The following is an 18727-nucleotide window of genomic DNA, read 5'->3' on the forward strand; positions in this document are numbered from 1 at the left end:
AAGAAAAGCGTCTGGACTTCTTTAAGTTGCTTGAAGACGTTTCACCTCTCTGAATCCCCAAATCAAAACAGTTAAGTGGGCGATACACACATATGACCCCTTACATCTGAACTGAAGATACAATTCATTTAGGATACTAATGATAAACACAGCTGTTCCATTGTTGCCCTGGACCACAAATTCATAAAGATTTAATACAAGTGGTGAAATCATTCGTTTAGATTAGCCTCCACAAACTCTCTGTCCTGTGCATTCCAAAATCCAACTGCTGAGCTATTCTGAGCATGTTTCAGAACATGATCTCCGGTCATGTCAAAGGCATTTTTCTCACAGTAAAACTTGGAGCAGAGATCTATAGCAACGATATGAGACTTCATAATAAACTAGAAGGCTATCTGTGTTTTTTCAGCGCAGAAATGAAACAATAATCCCTGCAGCACAAATCTCAAAGAGGGAAAAGCTCTTGTTCTTCAGGCCCGGCCCGGCCCCGCCTCCTCCTCCTCCTCCTGCTTGCAGGGGACAGAGAGGGTAGAAGTTAAGCAGTCAGCTCTCTGCCATTGTTCTTGTTCTGGACGTCTGCGAACGGGACGGGTGGCGCTGGTCGGGTACCGGACGGCAGTCTGTCGTTATGACGGGCTCCGGTCCGAAGCTCGGGGTCCTGCTGCTGGTGGCGGTTCTGCTGCAGACTGTGGTCGTCACCATCACCGTGCTGCACTTCACAACGGCTCTCAACTCGGTAAGGAAGAATTTAAAGTTGGGACAGAGGAGTAAGGGACGCGCGGAGGCTTTTACGCATGGCCGTGCTTTGCGCACAGCGAGGCGGGGGCAAAGTTGATGCAGCCGCGTTTTACTTCATTTTGCTGCTGACTTAATTAGAGTTTTAATGCGCAGTTCAGCGGTGACAAGTTCTGGAGCAAACCACTTTAATTAGTTTTGCGCTCTGGTGTTGCTGCTGCGCTCCAAAGAACATATAGCCCACTTTTAATTTCTTTTTCTTTTTTTCTTTTCTTTTACACATTGTAATGCAGGTCACTTATGCTGCTCTGGAGTAAGGTTTGCACAATGCAATGTCACGCAAACATACACACCTTGTTTTTCTCTGCAGCTGCAAACGTAGAACAGAGAACAAGGAAGTTAAAAAGAAAAGCAGCAGGAGAGGTGGCCTGCAGATCATTTTACGATCATCTGTGACTGTTTGTACAGACCTATGCGCCTGAATTTTTGTGAGTGTGATTATGCTGCCCTGACTGTACTTTTGTTGAAGTACATCTGAGAGTCCTCTGCTCAGATGGATTCAGTCCAGTACAACTCTCAGCCTTTGTTTACAGTAATCAATCATTAACCCAGAGATGAGATGCAGCAGCGATATGTGGAAAATGAAACTTAAACACATGACAAGGAAGGAAAGGGATGCATGCCAGGAAATTATGATGACTCAGGTTCTAAAGCCAACTCTTTAGACAGTAATTGTTTTAGTGTGGACAATGGGCATTTTTCTACAAAAAAAGAGCAAGAAAAATTGGTGCAATTAAGTTAACATCAGCATGTAAAATTATGTTTTTAAAGCGAACAGACCTTGAAAACAACTTTTGGTTTTGCAAAATGAAACCACAGAGACCGTCAGGTGTGTCAGGAATGTTTGATGGGAAAATAAAGAGACATTGCTCCACTTGTTCCATGCTATACTTCATACCGTCACTATTCGCAGATAAAGGAGACTTTTGCCAGGAGCAGTGTCTCCTGTCTGACGGGCACTGACCTGCAGAGCATCACGGATGTGCGAGGGGATCTATGCTGGCAGGTCACTCAGCAGGTTCACCTCCTCATCGAGAAGGTACAGTATCACGAGGAATTATTGCTTACTTTTACCCCCCAGAACTTAACTGACCTATAAAATCCACAAACTGTATGTAAACAATGAATGCAGCCACTGTGGCATTACTTTGAAATTAAATTAAAACTGTGAAAGAAATCAGGGTGCTTACTTTAAAGCTACAGTCTAAATTAATAGGGAGAAAGCATCTTAACTTTAAGCTGTCAGTGGGATGTAAAAACATGTAGAGAATAAGCAGCAAATCTGATAAAACCCTCTTATAATGTTTGGCTACCTTGCCCCGAAATGAGGTTTAACACTGAAACCTCTTAGGGGATCATTTTGACCTCATCCTGCAGGAATACCAGTGATGGCAAATAAGCATTTCTTAAGTTCATTTTCATTGAAATGTTCAAATGTTGTTACACATTGGACAAAACAGTATTTAAGATGAAGTATTGAGGGTTTTGCTTGTTATACAAATAACTAACTTCACTAATAAACAAGCAACACAACAGCTAACACATCTAAATAATTTCATTATTGTAGAAGAAGAACGTCACTGAAACGTCTAAGAGAAATGGCGTTAGTTATGCTAAAATAAACAGGGTATAAACACAGTGCGCTCATTGTAAAAACATTTTAAATCTAAACCTCAAAGTGGGTTTCAAAGTAATATAAACATTTTAACAGATTCATTATTGTAGACGTTTGACACACACTCCAGAGCCCCACACTGACTACACGATGAGTAAACCAGTATTAGTCATGAAATGTTATCATTCGTTCATTAGAGTGCCGACACAAACAGCAACTCAACATATGCTGAATACGCGCCATGTTTATGCACACTATGGATACAGGAAGCCAAGAAAAAGTTAGAATACACTTAAATACATCTTTATATTTAACCAATAGAGAGCTGTGTCTGCTACCACACAGCAGAAACCGCCTCTCCTATTCACATGCACAGCAACTTGATTGGCTTTTAACTTGCTGCTCTGAATATAATGCCTCTGACGTCACCTGATTCTTTCTAAAACCCTCTTCTGAAGCCTCAGTGATAGCATTTTGGCTGATGCCATGCTGTTCTTGTTGTTGCTGCATCCATAGACTGTTTAGTTGTAACCTACAGACACATATATCAGATAATTAGTACTTAGAAACAGTGATAAAATACCAAAGAAGAGACAAAGACTTCCTGGAAAAGCTGCTGGTATCCAGAATCCACATATTAGCAGAGAGCTACAGGCTACCTGACACTCATCAGACGCACAGCCCTAACTTTAAGCCTGGATAAACTTAAAATAATTCAGGTCTCATAAAGCTACTATGAAGGGTTCAATAAGTCACTAGAATAAAAACAGTTTTCAGTAAACCTGTTTAAATCTGAAGGTGTACATGTTAAACCTGGGAGTTACTGGGGGGACTGACTCACTTTAGGAGCCTCAAGTGGTCATTAGAGCAGCGGTCCCCAACCCCCGGGCCTCGGACCGGTACCGGTCCATGAGTCGTTTGGTACCGGGCCGCGAGAGTTGAGGCTCAGGTGTGAAATGTATAGTTTTCAGGGTTTTTATCGGTTTTCAGCGTTATTTTGTTATCGTTTTTATCGTTTACTCGGTTTTCCTGGGTCTTTTCATCTGTGTTATGAATAAATTTTCTTTTTTTCGGTACCGGTACTAGTTTTATTTTGTTGTATTTATCCGCGACACCTTAAAGGCCGGTCCATGAAAATATTGTCGGGCATAAACCGGTCCGTGGCGTAAAAAAGGTTGGGGACCGCTGCATTAGAGGCTCTGCAGCTTCTGGCAGCTCAGAGTTGCTTTCATGTCTCAGCTGCAGAGTTTTTCCGCTTGGTAAAATCTGAAAATGAGCTGTGCATATCGGTTTCAGCCGATCTCTATTAATGACTCGTATGATTTGGCCAGCTGCTGAGATTTCAAAACTTAATTTCTTCTCCTTCACTGCACTGCATCAAAAACTCCCCACCCACAGGGCTTTGGAGACATTGCTAACCTCCGACACTACTCCCAGCTGCAAAGTCTGAAAAATGCTTACAAAGCAAATGCTGAAGAAGGTTTATTGTTATTTTTTATTCCGCGGTCCCTTATTTAATTGAACTCCGCACAGCTGGAGTTCAATTAAATTTCAAGCAAAGAAAATTTCAAGCAAAGTTTTACTCTTGATGATAAACACAAGAGGGGCGCCACGGGAGAGCAGGAGTACGACTAAAAAAACAAGGCTTCTGTTTAACAGGGCTCCATTGTTATCCTAAAACTATTAATTTATTGTTTTCCATGGGATTCATTGGCAGAAAGAAAAATGTAGAATAAAGGCAGCTTTATCTCTTAAACTCAAAGAGGGGTCATTATTATTATCATTATTAGGGGCTTCCTGTGGATATTCGCTGAAGAAAGAAAAACTGAAATGATCCAAATCACTGCCTGCGGATGCACAATGAACTCCTTCATAGCTGGAGATGTGATGTGATCCTGTGTGGTTTAATCAGCACAGGAATGCATTCACCTGCCCTGCACTGACACACACACACACACACACACACACACACACACACACACACACACACACACACACACACACACACACACACACACACACACACACACACACAGCAAACATATTCATTTTCTTTTGCTTGCTATTTGTGCACATTGTTTGTTTTCGTTCCCTTCTCTCCTCCTCTGACTTTGCTGCTCTGCTAAATACTTCGAGTTGGATTTTTTCCGATTCTGCTGGTTGATTAAATTTAGTTCAGAACATAAACAACACAGAGACGGTCTGATCCAGGACGTTGGTTCGGGTTTTTAAACTCGGAAGGAATCTGAATCTACAGTAGTATTTCCTCTAAAAACACACTCAACAGGCAGGTGAATGGTAGAAACCTAAAAAACACCCATAGCTGCAGATGTGTTGGTGTAAAGATTTACAGCGTCAATTAAACCTAATTTAATCATTTTATTGTACTCACTGGCCACTTTGTTAGGTACACCTGTTGAGCTGCTTTTTAACAAAGCTATCTAGTCAGCCAATCACATGGCAGCAACTCAGTGCATTTAGACATGCAGACAAAGTTCAACCTGATCATCAGAATGGGGAAAAAGGTGATTTAAGTGACTTTGAAAGGTTGTTGGTGCCAGACAAGCTGATCTGAGTGTCTCAGAAACTGCTGACCTGCTGGGATTTTCCCACACAGTCATCTCTTTGGTTTACAGACACTTGTCTGAAAAAGACGAAATATCCAGTGACCGTGAGTTCTCTGGATGAAAATGCGTCATTGATGCCAGATTGAACTGATAGGAAGGCGATAGTAACAAACCACTCGTTACAACCAAGGTATGAAGAAGAGCTTCTCTGAACACGGAACATGTCAAAACTTGAAGCAGATGAGCAGCAGACGACTCTCCTGTCCGCCTGGTGTGATGAGTCTTAGTTCCTACAAATGTGCTAGCACCAATATCAGCAGGATTTTGCCACTAAGAAGCATTATTTGCATAAAAAAAGACACCTTAAGATAATTGATCCTGTAGGAGAAAATATTTCTGTTTGAACCAAAGCAATGAACCGGCTGACCAGCCGTTTGTCAGACTGACAACCCGGTATTAGTATTCCCGTGCTGAAACTATCCAGTGACATCTTGTTTTTAAAGTATGCATGAATCTCTAATCTCCGATGATTAACTCATCTTTTTTGGGAATATTTGAATAAGTTACCTGTTGTTATGTTCTGATCATCTCTTTGACAGCTAAATAATCATTAAATGATGTCTTATCTCTTTTCTCAGATTCTTTCAGAAAGCCTCTTCTTTTTTTTCTTTTAAAACACATTTCTGCAGCTGAGCTAAACTGTCCAGAACCATTATTTAGAAAATGGTTTTAGTTGGTTTGGCAGTAGTTTCCAATTAATTGGCAAAAGAAATGAAAAACACGAGGAAATTGGAGACGGGTCGTTTCCAGGAAAGAATCCGTTGCCAACGTTAACACGAAGACTTCTTTTTTTATTCAAAGGAGCAAGTCTCCTGATCTGATGTCAGCACATTTACAGGGTCAAAGTTAGATAAGACGCTGCTTGGCAGGTCTGCGGTATGAGCTGATGGCCCCGCTCGGCAGATAAAGTGGCAAAAGGTTATTACTATGTTTAATGTTACAGACATATTACTCAAAAATCTTACTTCACCACTGTTTTTCCTACAGTCATTGTCTCAGCAGAGGCAGAGGCAGAGGCTGAGGCAGAATTCGTCGGAAGTGAAAGGTGAGAAAGCAAAACCGAAACATGCAAACATCTGACCTATGACCTACTAAATACTGATCTATCCTCTGATCGGACTTTTCTGGGTGCATTTTCCATCCTTTCCTTCACGTTAGATGAAGTCTCCCAGGTGCTGCTCTCTCTCTCTCGCCCCAAAGTTGCCGCTCATGTCACGGGCAGCTATGTCCCCAAACTGGAGCGAGCAGGAGGAGGTGAGTGCTGCTGAAAGTGGCCGTTAGGCGGATTGCGTTAGAGCAAAATTTAAACAGCATGCACAGAGTGACCTTTCAATTTAAAGGCAACGTCTGTATTTTATTCTTGGACTCTACTAGCGTAGCTTTGCATGAGTTACTCTTCAAAATAAGCCAGATCCCCTGTCTTAAACAAGCTGTTTGCCCTTTATGCCAACTTTCTTCTTATTGAATGCCCCTCATTAACAAAATTTGGACAGCAGTTGGGTGCGGCTTCTGGGCCTAAGATGACCACATTAGGGATATCCCCTCTCACCGACATCATAGAGATTTATGAGTAGAACAAACTCCCAAAACTGAGAGTTTTTGGCTCAGAATGATTACTTTCACATATCCTGACCTCGTTATTAGGAGTCTTTAAAACAAACTGTTGAACTCCACCACCCTTAAAATGAAGTTTTAGCTGTCATCACATGTGATTGCATAACAAAATCTGATGTTGTCCACTTGCCTTACTTCCTCAGCTCCAGTCTTTGCTGGGCGGCGCGTTTATGGCCAGAAGATCTCATGGTGGGAGGGCCGTAAGGGGCTGGCCTTCCTCCAGGACGTCCAGCTGGTGGATGGGGAGCTGGTGGTGTCGCAGCCGGGCCTCTACTACGTCTACGCCCAGACTTACTTCAGACACAGCCACCTGGGGGAGGATGGAGAGGACAGCGAGGAGGTGGAGGATAGGGGGAAACCTCTGCTGCAGTACATCTATAAGAAGGTGAGAGACACATTCATAAACTAACTTATCACTTTTTGTTCTTTCACTCGTCTAGTGTTGTAAAAATTTGGTTTGACCTGTACTCATGCATCAGTCTAATTATTCATTTTGGCGATAAAACAAAACTCCTTCTGCATGAATTAAATCCAGCTTGTCTTGACCTATCTGCACATTTATTTGTAATCTTTTAGTGTTTGTTGCACAGAACATCGCAGACTGTTGAGTCACTGGGGCGGGCAGGGGTGTGTTAGGATGGTGTCTGACTAGTAAAATATGATGACTAATAAGCATTCAGACAGAATTGCTGTAAATATCGAGTAACCTTTGGCTTCTGCTTTGTCAGCTAAAACTTCAATTAAAGGGGACATATTTTACCCGTAAAAATGAAAAAGAGCCATTTTCTAGCATTATGCTTGTGTATTAATGGGCATTCAAATCCATTGTGCTTTTTATTTTTGGATCAAAAATGAATTAAAATAAAAATGTCAAAAATGGAGCCCACTGGGGCATCCAGTCTGGTTGATCAGGATGTAATAGTTGGGATTGTGTCGCAAGTTTTAAAGCTGATGAGTTCATGAGAGTGTTTGTTCAAACTGTTAATTTCTGCCAATTCAGACGCCTGAATCATTGTTCGGAGTCTTTGGAGTCCTTCTGAAGAAGACATTACAGATGGCCTAGGGCTGTGCGATATGACCAAAATCTCATATCCCGATATAAGAATTCTATCGTCCGATAACGATATAAATCACAAAAATTTAACATTTTTGTAAATTCTGTGAATCTCGGGCAGCTCGACTTGCGTGAAGTGTTTCCAGCTGCGCATCATGTAGCTGGAGTCGAGTGTTTTAACCGATGCATGAAACTATACATTTTTAGACGTAAGTTGTAACGGCCGCCGTTTTCTTTGTGAGTATTTATTACACGGCGTGCTGCGGGGAAAAGCCTGTTCTAACGTTTGAGTCTAAGGTTTATTTTTTAGCACCTGCGGCTCTTTTTTACTTCTCATCTGTAAATGATCTGCTCTTTCACGTGATTCAGTTTATTTTGAAAAGTCTCAACAGGATCTTGAGCTTTATTGTGAAAGGTTTATGTGGAACATAAACAAGCAGACACGCGATGGTTTTACCGTCATTGTTGCTAACGACAACGCATAAAAACAGGCACTTGTCCATCTGTAGTGTGGTTATATAAAATATAAGAGAAAGATAGAACTTTAAGAAATTAATATAGCCACTACAGTGACCATCAAAACCATGAACAAATATTGCCGTAAAGAGTTTATTTTGCGACACCACGAAACAAACGATAGCGTAAAATGAAACGATAGACGTTTTTATATCGTCATCCGATATATATCGTTATATCGAACAGCCCTAAGATGGCTGTCATAACAAACCAAATTAAGGAGGTTGAGCCGAGGATCTGCACCGATGCTTCTCCGTTATTTATGACAACAATCTTTCTTGTAGTGACTGTGGAGACTGTGCAAGTGGAAAAACATGCTGAACTTATTGTCACAATTTTTTAAGGCATCCCGGGCCGTGTGCCATCTGTTTGTAAATGGATGTTTTATTAAATGTGACTGTTGGACTTCACTAGTTTAACAGTGGTCATGCTTGATGTTTGCAGGTATGTGACAGTAACCAGTCACTCACCAGGCAAGCTGCAGCTGATTAGTATTAGCCAAATTAGCTGCCTCAACTATCACCTGACCAACTTCCACTTGATTTTTTTGCTGAACGACCAAGCGAAAACCTCTGGTGCTGAAATGATACTGTGTAGTACAGGCCATCAAAGAAGTCTGTGTTAAAGCTTTTCTGAGTAATAGTCTTGTTTTTTATTAGTGAGCATTTAGAAACCAGCCACCGAAGGGCCATATAAGATAAGATAAGATAAGATAAGATAAGATAAGATAAGATAGAACTTTATTAATCCCTCGGGTGGGTTCCTCTGGGAAATTCGATTTCCAAAAAGCACAGCACCGACAGAAGTTACAGAGTTATACACACACACATATATATAAATACAGAGACAATATAAATAAAATATACGAAGGGGATAAATAGAATAAATAGGAATAAAAAATAAAAATATAAGTGAATTGCACATTTCAAGTATTGAGTCTATTGCACCGTTGACTATTTACAAAAAGTATTGCACAAGGTATTGCACAGTGAGGTGAAGAGGCACTACAGCTTAGTTGTTCCCCCCTCCTTTGTCCTCCTGTCTCCCCTCCCTCTCCCCTCCAGAGAGGAGTTAAACAGTCTGATGGCGTGTGGGACAAAGGAGTTTTTAAGTCTGTTAGTTCTTGTCTTGGGGAGAAGCAACCTGTCACTGAACAGACTCTTCTGGTTGTTTATGGCCGTGTGCAGAGGATGTCCAGCATTGTTCATAATGTCCATCAGTTTCTTTAATGTCCTTTTCTCTGCCACTGTCACCAGAGTGTCCAGCTTCATGCCGACCACAGAGCCAGCCTTCCTGATCAGTTTCTCCAGCCTGGATGAGTCCTTCTTTGCTGTGCTGCTCCCCCAGCACACCACAGCATAGAAAAGTACTCCAGCAACCACCGACTGGTAAAACATCCTCAGGAGCTTCCTGCAGATGTTAAAAGACCTCAGCCTCCTGAGGAAGTACAGTCGGCTTTGGGCTTTTTTATACAGGTGCTCTGTGTTGCATGACCAGTCCAGTTTATTGTCCACCCACAGTCCGAGGTACTTGTACTTGTTGACCACCTCCACCTCCTCCCCCTCTATCTGAACCGGCAGTGGACCTTCTCTGGACCTCCCGAAGTCCACAACCAGTTCCTTAGTCTTTGAGGTGTTGAGTTGCAGGTGGTTTGTGTGACTCCATGCGACAAAGTTCCTCACCAGACTTCTGTACTCCTCTTCCTGATCATCCCAGATACACCCCATGATGGCCGTGTCGTCTGCAAACTTCTGAATGTGGCATAATTCAGAGTTGTAGCAGAAGTCAGAGGTGTACAGGGTGAAGAGAAGAGGGGACAGCACAGTTCCCTGTGGTGCTCCTGTGCTGCTGACCACTGTGTCAGACGTGATGTCCTTCAGCCTGACGTACTGTGGTCTGTCGGTGAGGTAGTCGGAGATCCAAGCCACCAGGCAGGGGTCCACCTGCATCCTGTTCAGTTTTTCTTGAAGCATACAGGGCCGGATGGTATTAAAGGCACTGGAAAAGTCAAGAAACAGGATCCTGACCGTGCCTTTTCCCCCATCCAGGTGTGAGTGGGCTCTGTGTAGGAGGTACAGGATGGCATCCTCCACTCCGACACCCGCCTTGTATGCAAACTGTAGTGGGTCCTGGGCATGTTGTACCTGTGGTCGGAGGAGGTTGAGGAAGAGCCGCTCTAGAGTCTTCATAAGATGTGACGTCAGTGCCACCGGTCGGAAGTCATTCAGCTCATTGGGCCGGTTCTTTTTGGGGACCGGGACGATGCAGGATGTCTTCCATAGGGCGGGCACTCTCCCCAGTCGCAGACTGAGGTTGAAGACTCGTTGTAGCGGCTCCCCAAGTTCAGCAGCACACGCCTTAAGCATCCTAGGACACACCTTGTCTGGGCCTGCTGCCTTTCTGGGGCGAAGCTTCCTCAGTTGCCTCCTGACCTGATCCACTGTGACACTGGGAGATGTTTGGGAGGAGGGGAGGGGGGGAGATGTCTTGCTGCTGAGAGAGGGATTGGAGGAGGGGGGTGTCATGGTGTCAGGAAGGGGGGGAAGCGAGGGAGGTAGGAGAGTGGGGATTGGACTCTGTAGTGAAGGTGAGGGTGAGGGTGGGGGGGTTGTGGGCTGGTCAAACCTGTTGAAGAAGTTGTTGAGTTCGTTTGCCTTCTCCACAGTCCCCCCCACTGTGCTTTTCTTGGTGTTGTGGCCTGTGATGGTTTTCACACCATTCCAGACCTCCCTCATATTGTTCCTCTCCAACTTCTGCTCCACCTTCCTCCTGTAGGTGTCCTTTGCTTCCCTCAGGCAGCGTTTCACCTCCCGCTGTGCTGCCTTCATCTCCTCCTTCACTTTGCTCCTGAAAGCCTTCTTCTTCATGTTGAGGACAGCTTTGACTTCCTGTGTTACCCACGGTTTGTTATTAGGATAACACCGTACCGTCTTAGCAGGGGCGACCGTGTCCACACAAAAGTTGAGGTAGTCTGTAAGACAGTGTGTCGCCCCCTCTATGTCCTCACCATGTGGGCTCAGGAGCACATCCCAGTCTGTGGTGTCATAACAGTCCCTCAGAGCATCCTCCTTTTCTGGGGTCCATCTCCGGATGGAGCGCGTTGTGACAGGCTGCCTTTGGACGAGGGGTGTGTATTGTGGCTGTAGGTAAACCAGGTTGTGGTCTGACTTCCCTAGTGGGGGGAGGGGGGTGGCTCTGTATGCATCTCTCACATTAGCATACAGTAGGTCAATTGTCCTGTTGCTTCTTGTGGGACAATTCACAAACTGGTGAAAAGCAGCCAGAGTAGAGTCCAGTGTGGCATGGTTAAAGTCTCCAGATATAATAATGAAAGCCTCGGGGTTTTGTGTCTGAAGTCTTGCTGTGACTGTGTGTATTTTCTCACAGGCAGCTGTTGCCAGTGTACTCATGGAGCACATGGATTGGATTCTTCTTTGTCTTTTGCTTTGTTTTTCTGAGCCCAGATTATAATTGAAAATAATTTGTTTTGTCCTGCAAAAGACAGATTCTTGGACCAGAGTATGATTGAGAAACTTGTAAACAACTCCCAAGAAAGCTTTTGTTTAAGACAAAATTTAGGAGGTTTTTGATCATAAGCAGTGACAGCTCGCTGACAGCTGATTGGTTGCTTCTCTTCTCTGTGGTTGAGACTCAAACATGAAATCAAAATTTGTAATTCCTGCCTTCACGCCACCTTTGAAGCACTCATTCTTTAGCGCTTCTAACATATCGCATTTCTCTCACCTGCTCTTCTCCCAACAGATGAGCTCATACCCGGCTCCCATCCTGCTGATGAAAACAAGCCGCACTTCCTGCTGGTCCCGAGGTTCCCAGTACTCTCTGCACTCCGCCCACCAGGGGGGGCTGTTCCCGCTCACTACCGGCGACCGCCTGTTCGTCACGGTGACAAATGCATCTGCTGTGGACATGGACGAGGAGACCAGCTTCTTCGGTGCATTTCTGATCAGCTAGAGTAGCAGGTCTTGGACTGGGCATCTCGGATTTTACCTGGTGAAATAGCTTAATGATGCTACCGTGCTGTAATGATGAGTGTGGTAGCATCTAGACTTCTCCTAGAGTTCAAAACTATAAAAGTCAAGGAGAAGTCAAACAACTTTTACGACACTGGTTCTCTTGGGGGAGAAGACACTGATGTGGCTGTGCATGAGTGCTTATCAAACCAAACAGACTTTTGTATTCGAGTGTCTTAAAGTAAGTGTGGACTGGACTTTCCAGGGGTGTAGTTTTTTTTTACAAACATCTCTTTAAGGCGGAAGTACAGTTTTTAAGGATATTTAGGCCCAAAAGCAATTTTAACTCATTCACTGCCATTGACGTCTATAGCCGTCAATGGCAGTGAATGAGTCAATGGGTTTAACTCATTCACTGCCAATGGCTGGCAGTGAATGAGTTAATATCCAACTAGGCATCTAATGCCTAATTCATAGCTCTGGACCCAATATCCAACCTAGATCTTCAGCAAAATATAGACTACTTGTTGCACAAACTGTTTAATTTCTTGTTGTGTCATCTACAATCTGTGTGGAGAGCAAAAGGAGGATTCAATTTGCTAAAATGCAATCTAGAAAGGAGTTCCTAAACTAATCCACGGGCTACACCGGAATACCCCCCAAATTACGCGTCTCCAGAGGCTTAAACAACAGACTAGCTGAAGTCTTGGATAGGTAGGTCTCAATGTCACACTGAGATGCAAACCTGCAGATCAACTCTTACAGCCTACTACACACCCTGAGGCAAATGTAATGTAGGGCATGCGTTTTAAACTGCTTCAGCCTAGCTACAGTTGCTCCACACCTGCAAGCCACTTTGTAGCCCACCTTCACCTATCGCCTCTTTTTCTTTTCTTCTCTGCAGGGTCTTGCTGCTGCTGCAGGGGTCCCAGAGCAGAGTCATGTAGCCAAAAGTAAATTAGTGCAGATGGAAGTAATGTTTTGCCATAGTGGTCTTGCCTGGGGTAGACAATTTGGCTGTGAAGTGGCTGTGCAACACAAATATCCACAGGAAAGTTTGCCAAAGACCGAGAGTTTGTCAAACTTTTATTCTTTGTTCTTATTCTTCTTTAACCCCTGAAGCAGTCGTGCCTAAAACCACCAAAAGTTGGAACCATTGAAACTGCCTGTGTTGCCTGAACAGGCTTCCACTTCCAGGGGGCTAGCACAAAGAATCAGAGCTTTAACGCTTATATCCAAGCCTATGACTAATTTAGAAACACTAAGAAAATTGTACGTCTTTGGACTGAGGGAGCAAACTGGACCACCTGGAGAAAAGCCCATGGAGGCACAGGAAGAACACAAAAGCTCCACATAAAAGGCCCACCTGGCCACAAAGTTTAAACCAAGGAACCATCTTGCTTTGAGGGGACAGTGCTCCCCACCAGGCCTGGATACACCAATCACAAATAAACAAAAGCAATACCAGCTGCAGTTGTTCTCAGTTCTGCCATTAAGAAATGTTTGTATAAAAGTCATTTGAGTCCACACAGAAATTTTAGGTGTATTCCTGTTTAGAGATGTAAATGCTGTGCTATATTTTTTTATTTTTATAATAATCATTTAAGTATTGAGTTCGTGAACCCTTTGTTCTTGATATTCCCCCAGTCAGAGTACAAACATGTGGGTAAAAGTATAAACCTTAGAGACAATTTACTGCCTTTCAGATATACTTAATATACCGACCCATCATGTTGACAACCATATTGGGACTATGAAATAGGGCTGCTTACAGTCTCGCTTTTTTCTGTCAGACTTCAGCATTTTGGCTCGTCAACTCCAACCTTTCTCCAAGAGGTGCATTAAATGCTCCCTTGCAGTTGGTATTCATGCTATGTTGGATTAACTGCAGATGTGACTTTCAGACTCGGGAAAATGGTCTGCATCTAAACAGCAGAAATATGTTGTTTTCATGTCTGTGTAGCTCTGCTGCTTTCCACATTGTTGTAGTGAACAACACAGCAGATGCCTTCCAAGGTAATTCAAATTAAAAAGCTGTTTTCACACATGCTCTGCAGCCCCGAACCTTAGTAGACATGACCAGACAGAGGTGCATGATGGAAAACAAATGTTTGAGGCAATCAAATAGGACCGTAGCCTGATTTAACCTTCCAGATCTCTCGTATTAGGTCCCAGTGATTTGTGAGAGCAGAGCAGCTATTGTTTGGTACAGCACTAATGATTCAGAAAAGAAGAAATTCAACTGTTGACAAATGTCTTCACTCAGTCTTTCAAAATAATAAAGCGTGAGAACAGAATATATAACAAATAAGGTGACCAGGTTTTTCCTGTCTGCTAGCTGTCAGTAAAAACTGGCGGCCAAGTGATTTCAAAATTTATGCGATGGGAATCAAACCAGTGCACTCCCCAACAAGTTCCAGGTCATGTCTACAGTCCTGCCAAGGAAATGTTTGTTTTCATGCGCAACTAGAGCATCAAACAAACCACACAAACAGCTTTTTTCCTCCAGTTTTTGCTTGTTTAAAGCAGCTGGCCTCAAATTTCATTCTGAGTGGAATAAAATATAAAATCTTAATTCTAATTTAAGGTGCAGAAAACCTGGAGAAGTTGCTATAGTTAACATCATCATCATCTGCTAATGGCATGAATGTAAACCCCCTCCAAATATTTACCATTACCACAAAAATGATCAGCTCGATGCTGCTGAACACGAGACTACACCTGGTAATGTAACTTTAAGCAACGAATACTTTTAATCTGGTTATGAATTCAATCTCAAGTATCCCCATTAAAGGTATTTTGTTGTATCCACCGATGGATGCAGCAAGATTTAGTTGAGTTTAACGTGACATAAAAAGACATGAATGCAACATTCACTGTATTACTTATGTAAATAAATACAAAGCACAATCATTTCTCGTACGTTGTGTTTAAGAACGCGTGTTTGAACTTTTGTAAAGGTGGTTGTTTAAGTTTTGTTAAGTCATGTTATGCTCCGGACCAGCTTTGGTGTAAAAATGTGGTTTCACATTTGTGTTTTGGGGTTAATTATTTATGAAGTGGATCTACTACAAAACAGTCCATGCTATTTTTCCCTTTCACTCCCGATCAGACTGGGAAGTTGATGTGAATTAAGCCAGTACCTTAAATTCAGCCCTCTTTGTCCACTTCAGTTTATTTGCCAGACATCAAAAACGGACACTCATCAGGTTATTAAGAATTTAATTCTTTGCCAGATAATTAAATGTGAATGTAAATAATCCAATTTTTGTGGGTGTAAATATGTGAAATAAAGATTCAATAAAAAAGCTCTTTGGATTTTTGTCCATTGTCTTATGTGAGAGACAGTTGCACTGGAGACGAGGGTGAAGTCCAAGCTCTAATCAAAAGCTGAGGTTGGCAAACTCTGTGAGTCCAGAAAGTCAGCTCTTAAGGATATAATAAGAAATTCTAGGAAACATCTGCTGAATGGACCAGTATTTATATTGTGCCTTTCTTCTCTGAGCAGTCAAAGTGTATCATAAATTAATACCACCACGTTTTTGGAAAACTACAAAAGCACACTCAGTAACGTGATGCCAGGCTGCAGCAGCACAGCATGTTCTCTGGTAGCACGAGCAAGCGAGCGGGTCGCAGAAATCATGGAGGAAGAAGCCTGGGATTAGGAGATTTTTCTTTCTCTAAAGGCCTGCAAACCAAATAAGCTGAGTCACTTTAATCCTCCTCAAAGTTTGAAGGGTTGCTGTTTGTTTGTGGTTATAAATTAGGGGCATGAAATGCTGAAGAGAACGGAAAATTATGCAGTTTAACAAAGAAATGTGAATGCGTTAAAGCAGACATCGTAAAAAGAAAAAGAAGACAAAAAAAAGAAAATACCGTTAGCATTTAACAATTATACAAGAAAAGAAAAATATATGTAATAATACACTATGTGTAATTAAGGAATTAATTTTTAGGGAAAAAACAAATAAGCAGCTGAATAAATAAGAAAAAGGTGTGAACGTGTGTTATTTGTGATCTACGGGGGGTTAAAATCCTTAAAATCACAGATCTATGTGATTTATATGATTTAAATTTGCAAAACTTTTTTAAACGTGGGCACAAATCATACCTCATGTGAAATACCTGGGGTTATAAATTACATTTTAAATTTAAATAGACGACAAGTGCCAGGTTTTTTTCTCCAAATAAGAAACACGAAAGCAACACCGAAGAGCCCGATGTCAGACAGTCATCAAATCATGCCTCGGGTCTAAAAGCAGGCAAACATAAGAGAATAGAACAATGAATCAGGGCTTCTGAATAGAATAGAATAGAATAGAATAGAATAGAATAGAATAGAATAGAATAGAATAGCCTTTATTGTGATTGTACATGTACAACAAAATTATGGGTGCTTAACACCAACTGTGCAGGAGTAAATTATCAATAGTAAGATAGCAGGAATAAATATCAAACAGGGGGAAATATGTACAATCAAGAGAAATATATACAAAACAAGAGAGGGGGGTCAGACTGATGGTGCAGTTTGATGGTGAGGATGTCTGCAATGGTGGCGTTGAACATTAAGCCGTAGTTCACGAAGACCATTCTCACGTAGCTCTTTCTGTTCTCCAGATGGATCTGCAGGGCGATGTGATGACATCCTCTGTGGACCGATCTGTAAGCAAACTGGTGGGGGTCGAGGGAGGCGGTAGACAGGCTCTGATGTGCTGAGACACTTTGTGCTAGAAAGGCTTCATGACTACAGACACGAGGGCTATGGTGCTATAGAAAATGAGGCTGTCTATGCCATTTTTTTGGGGGGGTGGGAATAGTGGTGGAAACCTTCCGAAAGGTGGGAATGGTGGCATAAGTCAGAGAGAGGTTGAACAGCCTGGTGAGCATCCCTGCCAGTTGGTCTGGGCAAGCTTTTACCACAGCCTCGGGGATGCCATCAGAGCTGGCTCGTGGGGTTTACCGTTCTCAGTCTGCTCCTGACTGAGGGGGGGTAAAGCACTTCATTTATATTCAGCTGTTCAATATCAATAAATGAATAGAGACCAAATCATTAAGGAATCTCAGAATTAAAGGAACAAGACACATGAATTTACAAATAAAATGTAAATCTATAAAGTTAGTGCATCTTTTAAAATACATTCATTTAATATGAAAATATAAGATTTTGATGTTTGTCAGTAGTTTCACCAATTACATTATTAATACAGATTTTAATTTGAAATTGATGTAATTTTGCTTTTCGATTGCTGTGATGACGTACGTGTCTGTTTTGTCTTATTTTTGTAAATGTTTTATTATTAGAAAGAAAGAAATTGTTACTGATTATCATTATTATAATTTTTCCTTTTTACAAGACATATTATTCAGAAGAGGCATGGCACAAAAAAGTCTGAAAAAGAATTAAATAAAGGTATGATAAATAACTATTCTGTTACAAATAGAATTAAAAACATGGAGACAGATTTTTTAAGTAATGCAGAAGAAGATGAAACAAACCAAGTATATCAGACATCATGTTTAATAATTAAGCTAAAAAATGATTGGTAAGATTGTGGCAATATTTATAACTATTTTAACATTTTGCACAAACTTATTTGCCTTAGAGAATAAATAATTAGAAATTAACCCAGAAATTACTTAGAATTGTAATAATATAGAAGGAACTGGGACAAAATCTATTGATTACCTATATTTTTATTCATGTCAATTTTAAAAGAAGTTAAATCTAATGAAAAGTTTCCATTTTGTAGAGTTTTTAGGTTTGTAATAGAAGTATTTAACAAGCTTTGGTAAATAGCAGAACATATTATATTGGAGACTTGTTCTCACTCGACTGACAGTTGTAAACATGATCCACAAAAATGTGAATATTGAGATATGAAAGATTACTGAGAAAGGATGTAAACATCTGGATAAAGAACAGAAATTGCAATTAATAATTTCTAGACACACACATATGTAGTGTGTGATTGTTTAACTTCTAGGCAATAAAAGTTCTTTAAAATCACATTTTGGGGATATGTTGACAACCTTTTTAAATTCTCTTTTAAATTATATTTACTAGTGATTCTACAAAGGCATTTGTTTAGTAAATTTGAGGAATGATAATACGGTTCACTTTGAAAATGCTTTAAACTCGTGTAATAAGAAGAATGCTACCAAGTAACAACACTTGCTTCTAAACTAGACTTTGTGGATGGCAGTTAAATTGTTTTTAAATTTTTAATTACATTAAAGTCTTCCATTAAAGATTTCCTGATATCCAGTCAATTCTTTATGAGCTGTGTAGAATATAAACCTTGACATGAATAAAATCTGTGATTTTATTTATTTTTCACGACATTTTTATCGGGAAGTTTTACAAGAAAATTTCTAAGGTTGTTTATTTAAGTTTATTTTAACCCTGTAATGTGACAACACAAAGTCACTTTATTGCACTATTTGTTATTTATGTATAACGTCAAGATATTTACATTGATTTCAGATTTGTTTTGACAATATTAGACAAAATAAACGTAGTTGTTCTCTCATATTC

The 18727-nt window shown here is 41.3% G+C and overlaps 1 protein-coding gene across 1 annotated transcript; it reads left to right on the top strand.

The window, feature by feature from the left end:
- Window positions 1-514: 514 nt before the first annotated feature.
- On the top strand, window positions 515-15510 carry LOC101470019 (tumor necrosis factor ligand superfamily member 10). Its single transcript, XM_004551781.6, has 6 exons — window positions 515-736; window positions 1709-1834; window positions 6025-6082; window positions 6196-6291; window positions 6795-7036; window positions 11984-15510. Exons 1-6 carry the CDS (start codon window positions 629-631, stop codon window positions 12191-12193), a joined length of 840 nt encoding a protein of 279 aa, XP_004551838.1. The 5' UTR covers window positions 515-628; the 3' UTR covers window positions 12194-15510.
- The last annotated feature ends 3217 nt before the right edge of the window (window positions 15511-18727 follow it).

Source organism: Maylandia zebra, linkage group LG9 (assembly GCF_041146795.1).
Source record: "Maylandia zebra isolate NMK-2024a linkage group LG9, Mzebra_GT3a, whole genome shotgun sequence".
NCBI classification, from domain to species: domain Eukaryota; kingdom Metazoa; phylum Chordata; class Actinopteri; order Cichliformes; family Cichlidae; genus Maylandia; species Maylandia zebra.